Source organism: Falco peregrinus, chromosome 13, assembly GCF_023634155.1.
Source record: "Falco peregrinus isolate bFalPer1 chromosome 13, bFalPer1.pri, whole genome shotgun sequence".
NCBI classification, from domain to species: domain Eukaryota; kingdom Metazoa; phylum Chordata; class Aves; order Falconiformes; family Falconidae; genus Falco; species Falco peregrinus.
In genome coordinates, this window is record NC_073733.1 from 2,755,795 (window position 1) to 2,768,326 (window position 12,532).

At 44.4% G+C, this 12,532-nt stretch overlaps 2 protein-coding genes across 8 annotated transcripts in view; both read left to right on the plus strand.

Annotated features, from left to right (window-relative positions):
• Nucleotides 1-12,532, plus strand: part of ARHGEF9 (Cdc42 guanine nucleotide exchange factor 9) — a 221,650-nt gene that overhangs the window by 92,857 nt on the left and 116,261 nt on the right. Inside the window, exon 1 of one of the 7 annotated variants that reach the window (XM_027784201.2) lies at nt 9,861-9,995. The exons of 4 other annotated variants lie outside the window; for them this stretch is intronic. Coding sequence is in view for 2 of the 3 variants with exons in the window: in XM_027784198.2 (XP_027639999.1) it covers nt 9,998-10,006 (9 nt within the window). In the remaining variant the exon portion in view is untranslated. Of the gene's footprint in view, nt 1-9,860; nt 10,007-12,532 lie in introns of those variants that run through there. 2 more of the 7 variants (XM_027784198.2, XM_027784199.2) reach the window with 2 other exon arrangements.
• On the plus strand, nt 9,639-9,818 carry LOC129785560 (uncharacterized). The gene has a single exon (XM_055817996.1). The coding sequence runs from the start codon at nt 9,639-9,641 to the stop codon at nt 9,816-9,818; it is 180 nt and encodes a 59-aa protein (XP_055673971.1).

Below are 12,532 nucleotides of genomic sequence, written 5' to 3' on the forward strand. Positions count from 1 at the left end.
GAAATGCTTCAAGCTGACATCTTAATGTATTTATGACATTAGCTGCTTCTGCTCCAGAATGGTTGCTCTGAATCTCTTTGAGCCTGGCTGTTATTTTGAACATGACTAATTCCCTGAGTGACTAAGCTCTTAGATAATAGCCAAAATTCATCAAGTTATCTTGGTGTCCAATAGTTGCTATTGTTATGAAAAGGCGTCTTATGAAAAAAATAAATAAAGTTGCCTATTATGTAACATGGGCAGGGAAAGGGAAGATGAATATTGTTAGAGAATGGCAGGAGCGTCATATCTGGGAGCCACTTCCAGGCTGTGAAATCTCTGAGTTGGTCTAGTAGGAGGGTGTGGGTGAGAAGTAAAGTCCAGTTGTTGATTTGGAGCTCTGGTGAACTCCCACTGAACCCAAAGAGGTGCGTTCATGTGCAGAAGTGCTCTGTTCAGAGGGGTTCCCAACTTCTGTGTCCCCAGCTCTGCTATGCTACAGAATTCCTGAAATTAACCCAAGATAACATTGGGCATGCAGCAAAGTATACCACACCTTCTCTGCCATAGTTGTTCTCAGCTTTGCAGGCTGAAGCACTCAGAACTCCTGAAATGCCATGTTTTGGATAGCACAGTGAACCTCTGCTATATCCCATTAAATTTCTGTGTTGGTGTTGCTGATGAATGATGCAGAAGTGCAATGTGTGCTTCTTGAAGAAGCCAACGCAACACCAGGTTCTTTTCTGTGCCCGTTGTGTTTAACCCATGTCCTCCAGCAGGCAGGTTTATCTGTGTGATCCCGCACAGCGAGTGTCCCTTTGGCTCACTGCAGTCGCACATTGTCACGAGCAGTCGGCAGGAGGGCAGCGCTGGTCGTTCCTGGAAGGCTGTTGTATAGCATCAGGCGGAGACCGCAGCCTGTGCTACCTCTCACTGCAAGCAGCCCCACTGAGCCGGCATGGAATAGGAAATGAAAACCTACTGGCATTCATTTGCCTCATTGGAGAAAGAAAAAAAGAAAGACAGAAAAAAGCTTTAAACTTGTTTTTCCTTTTTAATGATGATATTACTGCTGATAAAAATGAATGTTTTCTGTTCTATTCATGCATCTACTGATACCCAGCTGGAATTCCTACTTCATTAGGTTATCTTGCATCGTTTTCTTTATTAAAAGAGGGCCAGATTCCATAGGCTGTTCCCTCTCCTTTTTTTGGGAGGCACAGAGAGGGGGAGAAAATGATTTCTATGAAACACATCTAGCTCTCTAGGTTAATTTGTGCGAGGAACATGAGGCCCATGGGTAAGCTTCTTAATAAGATGTTGTTTTCTGTACTCAATGTTTTGACAAGGAGAAATCCAGGGAAGCCAGATCCATCAGTGTCACAGAATGGGCATGAGGAGGGCTGCAAGGAGCTGCAGGAGATTTCTTTACAACCTCGTCCTCTTTCATGAAGCAGGGCTGGGGCTTCTGCTCCCGTCTGCCACAGCATTGTGTCATGGTTCTCAGTAAATCACGGGACTGTGCCTGGGCTCAGCTTTCCTAATACATACATGGGGGATAATTTTGTATTTCCCTCAGAGTAAGCTCATGCTGACAGAGCAGCAGTAAAAAGTTGAATAACAAGTCCCAAGGAGTGTACTGCATCAGGACTTTCAAATTCCTAAGCCTTTTTATGTCTCATGGTGCACTGGGGCAGGGCCTGATTTGGCCATGCCCATAAGAATAGCTGATTATAATCTGTTCGGTGGAGAGAGGAGAGTCCTCGTGCAGGAGGGCTGCATGTTAAACCCACACTTTCTGCAAGGTCAGTCAATAAAGTCATAGAGCGGAACCAGAAACTTTCTCTTCTTTTCTGCTTTTTCCTCTGAGTAGTTTCTGACGTTGCTGTTTAGTATGTGCATCATGGATCACGCTCTTTCCGTTCTGTCCGGCATCTCACTCTTGTACTGCTAATTGCTGGACCTCCATAGGCTTAGGCAGGTGAAAATACTCTATTAGATATGCTTTTTAACTGCGTAGGGAATGTGATGCACTGGATTTCAAAGGACCTTCCCTGTTGTGGCAAAGCTGAAATACACCCTTTGATTTTCACGGTGAAGAGCTTTCTCTTCTTTGTATCTGTGCGGCTCTGTTTCTCAGGGACCACACTGGGGACACTGACCCTGGGTTTACTAAGGTAGTTTCTAGTGGGTGGGCATTTTTCTTTCCGCTTACCACTTTGTCCAGGCATGTGCTGACATAAAGATCTCTGCAATGTGATGTCAGAAATGCTGCTTACCACTTTGTCCAGGCATGTGCTGACATAAAGATGTGATGTCAGAAATGAGAGCAGAAGCACTGGAGTTTCTGTAAGAGTGCCTGGAGGGAGCAGTGGAAGGAAGGGACTTGTCTTGAATTTTTCTGCAGTTTGGGTTTTGCTTTTTTTGCCTTGTTTCCAGGCTCAACTGCAAGCCCAGAAGCCTGAAAAGTAAAATTAAGAAGTAAACGTCAATGTATTTCTAGGCCGTGGTGGTTTTTCTCAGATAAAAGAGAGCTTACGTAAGGTTGAAATGAACATCTGAATTTGATGGGTCTTTTTGAACTGAACTTTCTTGATCCCTGAAGTCTTTCTCTGTGACCAGGGTAATTAGTGTTACCACATCTGACTTCTGCAGGATTTGAAAGTTTTTTTCCTTTTCTTTTTCAAAATCGGGAGTCTGAGGATGCTTCTAGAGTATAGGCTGGGGTGTGGCACAGATGCAATGAAAAGAGAAAGCACTTGCAACATGATTGCCAGGGGCATGAGATTTTAGTTTGTCTTAATGCTTTAAGTTCAAATAAACTTAAAAATAGAAGTTTTGTTCTTCTTACTGAGATCCAGGCAAGCACAATGGAATCAACCCCCAGACAGGCTTGCTTTCCATGCCACTTCAGCATGACTTGTATAGTGTTACAGAAAGATTGTATCAGTACATCACCCCTTGTAGCGCAGCCAGTACTGGGGTAAAGCTTTGCTGTGGTGGATGTGTAGCACAGCATGGCAGCTGAGGGCAGGATGTTAGCACTGAGCCATGCTAGGATGCAGATGACACCTGGTCAGGGTGCTCTGGAAGAAGCATCTGGGCACTTATAAGACAACAGTGAAAGGTTTTGGCTTTATTCCACCACCACCCCCCCCCACCCACCCCCCCAGCATCATGTAAGTGCTTTAATTCTTCGACAGAGGAAAGAGCACCATCTACTGAGATGCTGGTTCTGTTTGTAGAAGGAACTAGGATTAACTGAGGTCTCCAGATGTTGTCCAAGGCCAGCCTTGTCTCTTATCCGACATGCCACTACTACCCTTTGCTCAAGGGTTTAAGACCTTTTCGTCTGGAACATGGTTAGTTTTCAGGAGGGTGGTTAACCAGGGCTGGTGCACAAGTATTTGCGACATCCCTGGCCTACCTTTGATTGTTGTCTGGCTGTTAGTATTAATTAAAATGGTTATAAATAAATCAATGTCTACACTGGGACCATAATTCTGTTGTGTATCACTTTTTGTTTTCTGAGATAAAATTAGTACTGGTGAAGAATGGGAAAGAGTTCATCTCCTGCAGCTTGCCTGAGCTCTATATGTCTTTGTGTATAGTACGTCTACCAAGGGTCAAGCTGTGGAGATGTCATGCTTCTTTTAGTGAAATTCGTGGTTTTCTCCTTCATGGGATGTTTAGAGCAGTGACCCAGAGATGCTCAGATCTGTCACCATAGCCTCTGAGCTTTGTATAATGCTCTTGGCTAGTTGGTCATGCAGGTTAAGCAGTGTAGCAAACTCAACCTCCAGCAGTGCCCTATGTTCTTTAAGCATTGCAAAAATGGGCTTAAAATCTTGGTTTATTCTCTTTTCCAGCACTCGTCGCCTTGCTACCAGAGCAGCTTGCTTCATGGGGTCTCGCTCTGCTTTCTTCCCCATCCACCTTCTCTCCTATTTCACTGCTTTGCAGGCTCTCAGCTCAGCCTTTTCTTATGCAGTTCTTCCTCTGAAGACTATGCCTCACCAGCTTTTGAGAATCATTATCTTATCCTTGCCCACCTCTCTTTCTTTCCCTTTTGTCTTTCTGTAATTGTATTTAATATAACTTCTATAAATGAATCATTCTCTTGCCTAGCTGTGCTGTGCTGTTGCTAAAACGTGTTGTGCAGCTAATGTGGAAGATGCTGGAGGAAGCTGTGCTTGTTCCAGCCACCCCACCACTTTGTTTCCTTGTTTGTCTCTCTGGTAGCGGACACTTGAGCTGCCATAGGAGGGAGAGCTGGGGCAGAAGGTGAGATGAAATAAAAGCTTCTAAGAGATGTGTAGAGCAAGCAAAAGAAAGGACAAAAGAGAGAAGTTGAGGAAGTTACTGGAAGAAAGTCGAGTTCATGTGGACAGTGAGGAAGCTTTGCGTTTGAAGGATGGCATGGACAGGCAAGGAAGAGTGGGTGACTGGAAGAATTTTTAACTGCCAAAATCAGCCCCCCGAGTCTGAGTCTTTACAGATGTTCCTTCATTTTACCTGCTTCTCAGTTTGTGTAAGGAATTTTAGGCATTTGGGGATTTTCAAAGCTTCCCATGAAGCCAATCCATAAACGTACAAGACCACGGAGACTCTTGAGGAAGAAACTGCCCCTTACAGCATATCTGCAGCTCGTAGGCTGGCACCTTGCATTCTGGCTAGAGGATGGGAGAAGAGGGCAGTGTATAAGACTTACTGTGAAGAGAAAGGAAAAAGAGGCAACTCCCAGTTTAAGAAAATCCTCCTTTTTGGAAATTTAGCAAATCATAATCCCACCTTTAATCTCTGAAGCCCTGAGCTTAATTCTGGGCTAGATTTAGGAAAAAAAATAATTAATTTGATGGTCTTCTCATAATCTCTAACCAAGTCTGTGACTCAAACCCCACGTCAGTGTCTGACATTGCAGTCTACACTCATTAAGTGCCAAGCAGAGGAGACTGGGAGTGGAAGAGCAGTTGCCCACCTCCAGTTTACACATCCCTGTGTACCACTGCTGCTTGTTCTTCTTTGAGGGCAGTGTTAATTCAAATGAAAAGTTTATATTTCTCTCATGGTGCCATATAGGTCTGAGATGGGGCTTGTGCTCAGAGAGAACTACAGAAGAACCAAAGCAGTTCAGGACTGACAACAACCAGCAGCCATTTCCCCCTAATCCATGGCTCTCATCCAGTCCAGACCAACACAACCATAGTTTTATTCCCACTTAGAATCATGAGACACGCTGGGATTTGTTTGAAACTTTCCCAAATTCACTGAAAGATTTATCTCCTTTGACCAACTGATGAGCAGGTTTTCCTGGCCTGTCGGAGTTGGGATGCACATGCCAAATCCCAGAGCTCAGCCACGCTGCTTCCTACAGCGACATTAACAGAATTCACTGAGTGTGTGTTGAGGTTATGAGTCAGAGTGCTTCATTTTTGTGGTTAATGGAAGATGGAGCTGATGTGTTAGGAAAACATAGACGCCTCTGCCTGTCCAAGAGATTGCTGCAGTGGAGGCTGTTAATCTGCACAGGGGATCTAAGGTAGAACAGGGAATTGGACCTGAAACCCTGTACCACCACACACCCCTAGACTATCCTGCCAGCCCATGCAGAGACACTGTACCTGTCGATGGGAGTGGAATATAGGTGACTTTTAAGCATTCAAATATAAACCCTTGCTCCTGAGTTAGAGCTGTGTTTGTTTAGCTGCAAGTAGTGGGTTGTGCTAATTGCTAGAGACATCCATTGGAGGGAGTCGTGGTCACATGGCTGAGCCTAATGTATTACACACATAAGGAATGAAGACTTGGCATCATCTGCTTCAGAGGCTTGCCTCAAAATCACCATATTGTAATTAATTTTATTGTAGGTGCCCTTCTGATTTGTCTGTTATGTGGGAGTTCAGAATACTGTGTCTATCTCTCTGTGTATATAGAGGTTTATGTATGCATATAGATGTAGGCCTGCGATGTATCAGTGGAAGCCCTGGCTCCTTCCTTAATTGATATGCTCGGTGTAGAGGTGCTGAAGTTCAAAACTGCTTTCTCATACAGAAGAAGCCATCGCCGATCTTGCATTACATATTGTGTTTCTGAAAGGGAAGGTGGTATTTTGTATAACCATTACAGATCTTTTCTTCTTGTTCCTCGGTTTAGCTCTATACAGAAAGTTAGACTAAACTTTTCAGAAAGCATTACATGAAGTTAAACTTTGTGGTGGCTTTATATAAACCCCTGATGTGTAGGTGTTCTTTTTCAGTAGCCTTCTAAGAGAAAGTACCATCCATTTTCATAGTAAAATTAACACTGAGTACATGCAGAAGGCATGGGAAATTATATAAAGCAGTAAGTACTATTGGGAATACTGTGACTATAATTTAAATAGAAGCTTCTGTGCAGTAAATCTGTGCTGATCACTCAGTAGCTGTTACACACACAACTTTCACTGGAGCTTAATATTTGCATCTGTACGTCATGAGGCACCCACTGCTTTCCTGTCTGATCTTTTGGGGTGTTTGCTCTGGAGTGTGACCTGGGGAGGAGGAACAGTGTGGCTGGAGCCCCCCTGGCTACAGCAGCACTGCACGCCTCTCTCCCAACGTCTAGGACCAGGGAGGACGGGGGTGGGGTCTCCACAGCTGTCACCCCTCGGTCTGCAGCTGCTTGTGACGCACAAGCTGTACATGGTGAGTGATAGCAGGGGACCTCCTGCCTGCAGTTACAGGCAGGGGGCTGGCTTCATCACCTCTATTTATAATCTCTGCCCTCCCCTGTGCTGTGACTGGCTCAGCTCTTGCAGAATGACTGCCTGAGACCTGCCAGGCACAGCGCTTGTAATGAAATCCTCTTTTTCAGCTACGGAAGTAGCTATTGAGCATGTGTGATAGCCACTGCCCCTTTTTTCTGGATATTTCTTAGGCCTGTGCTGCTTCCACCTGCCCAGTTTTTGCCCCCCCTATCTATATGCAAAGGCACAGAGGAGTCTGCCTTGAAATCCTGCCGTCGCTTCCCGTTCTTGGCGTTGAGAGGACAGTAACAGCGCAGGGGGGTGTGCCTGTGGAGGTCTGGGCCCTCAGGGCTGCTGTGGGCAGGTAGAACATCTCTGCTGTGCTTCCCCTAAAAGTAAGGCTGAATGTGAGGCTGGGGTCTAGACCCAGTCTCCCTCTGTGCTCATTGCAGTTTAGAGGAAAAGATTGACTGACCGTAAAGATGCCTCTAAATTTGGGCCTGTTGTATGTTTTGGAGAGGTCACTGTTATTATTGAGACTGAAACTGGAATTTCCTGGATGTTTGTAGGAGTTCAGGCTTGGATTTTGGAAAGTTGCCTGTATTTTGGGAAAGGATGGTAACAATAATAAATGCGCCACATCTGTTACATGTTTGCTCTTCTGATTAGCCTGAAATTGCATCAGACTATTCTAAAAATGCATACTTGATAGGAAGTGCAGGTCTGGAAGCTGGTGATCAGGCAGATCCATCACCTGAGCACAGCCTGACACGTGTGCTAATGGGCAGCCAGGCTGCCTGCCTGGGGCAGGTTTAAAGCACCTTCTTGTAAATATGCAGTCGAAAAATTGCCTTTCACTGTCCTCCTGAACGAGAAATGCTGTGCTTTAACAGAGCAGGGGGTCTCAGCTGCTGGAGATAGCCTCTGGCTTTTAGTTACCACTTGGAAGAAAAAGAGAGGAAAAGAAACCACCAGATTAACCCAAAACATTCTTACTTCAAATGTTGCTTGACACAACCCACTCTCTGCAGCTGCGAACATGTTACAGCCCACACACGCTACAGAGCTGGTTAGAAACAAGGAGGATGGTGTGTTGGATGCGCACTGGTCTTGCACAGACCACTGGGTCTCAGTGGAGCCTGAGGAGGGAAGGCACTGTGGAGACTCAGTTCTTGCACACCTGGTGTGGTCTCTCGTTTCACGGTGTTTGACAGTGGATATAGAAAAAGTGTGCTCCATTTGAGGGAGCCCTCCAGCAAGCCAAATAGCGAAGGAAGAAAAAATAAACTAAGCCTTGCAGTAGACAGGTGGGTTTAGTACCGGTTTGAATGGCGAGGTGGGGTAGGGTCATAATCCCGCCTGTCCCTTCCCCACATGGTGGTGACAAAATATATCTGCCCTGGAAGGATGCTGTGATGGGAAGAAAGGCTGCCTCTTGTTTGCCTGAGCTGACTCCAGGCCATGTCTGTTCAGGTTTAAACCCTGAAGTCCTGAACTCATGTTGTTTGCTACTGAAGAACAAAATAAGTGCTTGTTTGGTGCATATTTGCCTTGTTTCTGTGTGCAAATGTCCTGGGTGTGTTTGAGGAGGTTTCCTGGAAGGTGCTGATGATCAGCCCCATATGCACATTTTAGTGTGTAATGTATATGCATTGGCAACATTTCTGTATTTGTCTTTGTAAAATCATTTGCTTTTTCCAGCTGAGCACATCTGTGTGTGCGTGCGCGTGCGTGCGCGTGTGTGTGAGAGTGATGCCTCTGTGAGGTAACTGCTGTTTCTGGGATCTAAGAATGAGGTTTGGGATATCAACTGGCACCTGGAACATAAAACCTGAGCATGTATGTGAATTTAATGTAGGAATGAGCTTTTCTGACTGCTGTAGAAGGAATAAAGATCCCCCATCCTGTCCCACTCCCCACACCCCTTTTATACATCTCTATTTGTAGAATCAGAATTCAGTTTAACTCTTAGCATGGAGAAAACCCAGTGCAGTGCTGAGGAGAGAGGCTATGTGACAGATTTATGATGGGATGATGCACATAGTATTGTGCAGAGCTAAAAAGTGATTCCCCCTACAAAATTCCCACATTACAGCCTCACAGTGAGTTTCCAAGTTAGCAAGGGTTGCCTTTTTGTTATTTCGAATGCTTTTCTTCCCCGCTGTTCTCCTGCTCCCCTACCTGGTCTGAGCAGGCTCCTAGCAGCACTGGCTCTTTTTGCTGGCGTTTAATATTTTCCATCCGAAGCTTAGCGCAGGCGGTGCAGACGGGGCAGACGTGTGCCCGCCGTACAAAGGCAGTGAGGAACGGGATCTGCGTTGCACAGAAAGCCCAGAGGCGCCTTCCTGGAGCTCACCGTTGGCATCCAACCGCGACGCCGGCTTCCCGGCCCCCTGCACAGCTCTGTTCTCTGAACTGCCGCAAAAGTAGAGGGGAAAAACATGTCTGCATGGCGCTCCCTGTCACGGCGGGCGGAAGACTCACGTATTTATGGAGCCAGCGCTTCCTTTTGCGTTTGACTGACAGCCAGGATCCCTTCACTGCCTGGTCACTGGAGCTGATTAGTATGCGAAAGGGTCCGCCTCGCACCGAGAGATGCAGCCGCAGCAGCTTGCAGAGCTGTCACACTCACACAGGCTTCTTATCTGCACTGGCTTGACGAATTAAAAAGCAAGCCAGCCAGCAAGAGAGAGACCGGGAGAGAGAGGGGGGAAGAGAGAGAGAGAGAAGCTTGCAGACAGCGCTCGCTTTCTTTTCCTAAAGGAAGGATTTTGCGTCTTAAGTGCTCACTGGTTGTGATGATGCTTCACTTAGCGGGCTCCAGAATGAGCTAGAGACAGCAGATAGGGGGATAAACTAAAAGCAGACCACAAAGCATTACGAACAAAACCAAAACCAGGAACAGTTTTCTCCTCTATTCTAGCATGGTGGATGTATGGACAGTCTTACAGAGCAGAGGTTGACTTCTCCAAATCTACCAGCCCCACATCTTGAACACTACAGTGTTCTGCATTGCACCATGACCTTGGATGTTCAAACGGTGGTCGTTTTTGCAGTGATTGTGGTGCTATTGCTTGTGAATGTCATACTCATGTTCTTCCTGGGCACTCGTTAAATGGATTTTTTCTCCTGAGCTGTTGGGGGCTACTACTACCACTAGCAATTCAACAAGAGAGAGAGCGAGAGAGCGAGAGAGAGAGAGAGAGGCAAGAGAGAGAGAGAAAGAGAGAGAGAGATATTTCTTACTGAGGGGGGAAACGCGTTGAGCTTCAACATGGCCTCGCTGTGATATGTATGACGTTGGTATATTATCTCTCCCTAAATCTTTTGTCATGTCTTGTCTTTTAAGTATGCCTGTAAGTGTAGCTGCTTTTGCCTGGGTTTTAAATGTGATAAATAATAGTAATCCATTCATTTATTGTTCTGTGCTAGTGAGATAGAGCTATACATATTTAGTTAGAAGCAGAGTGAAAATATCTTTCTGTGGTAAGCACTGGCTGTGTTATTTTGCTTCATTTAAAAATAGAGACTCAAGTTAATAATAAGTCATTTTGTGTGAAATTTCTAGCAAGCAGTTAATGTGCAATGTCTGTGAGAGTAACCATGTAGCTGCCAGGTGAGAGGTGGTGGTGTGTGCAATTGAATCGAGCTCTGGACATTTTTAAGGGGGCATGAGAAATCCTATTAAAGGATTAAATCTTTGCTAAAATAACATTCAGCCACAAAAAAAAAGGGAGAGAAATTCTACTTACCTTATTTATCTGTGTTGCCTTGATGATCTGACTTGATTTCTCAATATTCAGCCCAAAAGCCTCCAAATTCTATGTCCACACTGATGTAGCCTAGCTCCTTTCTTTAAAGGTGTGAGAGGGACCGAAACATAACCTGCTGGGCTTTTTTTTTTCTTGTTTGTATGTGGTTTATATCTCTGCAAATTGGGAAGGAGGGATCAAAGAGAAAAAGGGAATGCATGCTTTGTTTTTCTTTGCTAAAGCAACAGATACAGAAGGGTTGGGTTTTGCTTTATTTCTCCAGAAAATTTATTTTGGCTTGCTTTTTTTTGTGTGTGTGTATATATATATATAATTTTTGGTAATGTATGTAAGAAGAATCTTTGCCCACCTCAAGGATAACAAGATTTTGAGATGGGCTCTTTTGTGTGACTTTATTTACATTGATTTTCTTGAAAATGAAGTGCTAAATTGTATATTATAGGTTTACTGAAAACGTGTCCACTAGTTAGAGGTCCTTCTGTTGAAAGATGTCTAGACCAAAATTGCAATGTTTACAGCTGGGAAGCAGAGCTGGCTGGGGGTCCGAGTATCAGTGCATGAAGTTTAGAGAGAATATGAAGGGAATGTCTGAAAAGAGTAATGTCTTTTCCTCTTGAAAATGTCTCTGTACTATGTTTCTGTCAGAAATCTTATGGGTTTTTTTATATAGTATTTTCCCTCTAGAAAAATCAGAATTACTCAAAACAAAACAAAGTAAATTGCAGTTTGAAAATGTTTAAATCTCTTGCTGGCATTCACTGAAATTATATTGCCTTGATAATTTAACTAGTTCTTGCTAATTCCTCTGTCTGTCATTTATTTGATGTCCTCTACTAATTGGGAAAAAAACCCCAAACACATCAAAATCATGTAACTGATTCATAGAGACAGAGCAGGAGCTTATAGATGGAGACATATAGTTATTTCCATGTGAGAGTCTGTGAGTTAATTGCTCAGGAGCCAATTTCGGCTGGTGACATGATTGGAAATTGAGTTAAATGCTGCAAATCTGGCACTTTCAAAGTGGCTTTAGTGGTAAATAGAAGAGAGGAAAAAAATTTTCCCTGAGTCCCATGGTGGTAACGGTCAGCCCCCAAAGCTGACAAGAAGTGTTTAGTGGCAGTAGCCCATTCTAATGGGTAGAGAAGCCAAGACTCAGTGATATAAGCCCAGCAAAGATGCTCCGGTGCCTGCTGGCTGTTTCCCCCTCTTCACTTGTAGCTATCACTGCAAGAGATATCGGCTTCACTTTGTAAGATACTGAGTGAATCTTCTTTTTATTTAAAAAAAAAAAATTCTTTAGGATGGTTTAGGTTGTTAAACAACTCAAATTTGCTTGACTTTCCTGTTAGCTATCATATGTCATTAGTTTTATAGGTTGCAGAATCTCCTGGAAATACAGTAAATGAGTAAAGATCACTATGGAAAGGGAATCAGTCGTACCGCAGCCGAGATAATCCTTTCAGTGAAACAGTTTTAAGCGACATAGTGATTTGGAGGAGCAAGGGTGGAAAAATGAGAAAAAAAAACACCCCCAAAACAAATCAGCGAGTTAAAAATGGAATGCAACTGTGTCTGAATGTTTATTTTCCTCAAGGTTAGCTCTCTGGCATGAAGGTTTACCTTTCAATAAGATTTCTATGAGGAATGCTTGGTACCTGACATGGTTTTCTAGTGCGTACAAAGTGCATTCCTTGATCTGGAGCTTGTATTTCTCGGGTGATATTTGGGAGGCGTGCGTGTACATGATGGCGTATGTTATCGCATGTATCGGGAGCTTCTGTGTTCGATTGCTAATTCCTGCGAGTCCCTTCTGGTTCCATCGGTGGAGTTGTGTGTTGCTGGGAGATCTCTGACTGGTCGGGTGCATGGGGAGGATGAGGGTGTCGTGCACGCTCGGTTACTGGGGGAATGACCGCTGGGAGATTATTTTTTTCCATTACAGAATATGCTTGAGAGAATTAATGTAATTTTATTACAACTTCCTCACCTTTTATTCTCCCAAGTGCTGGTGGAGTCAAAGAAAGCAAGTTTATGCAGGGCAATATGAGTGTGG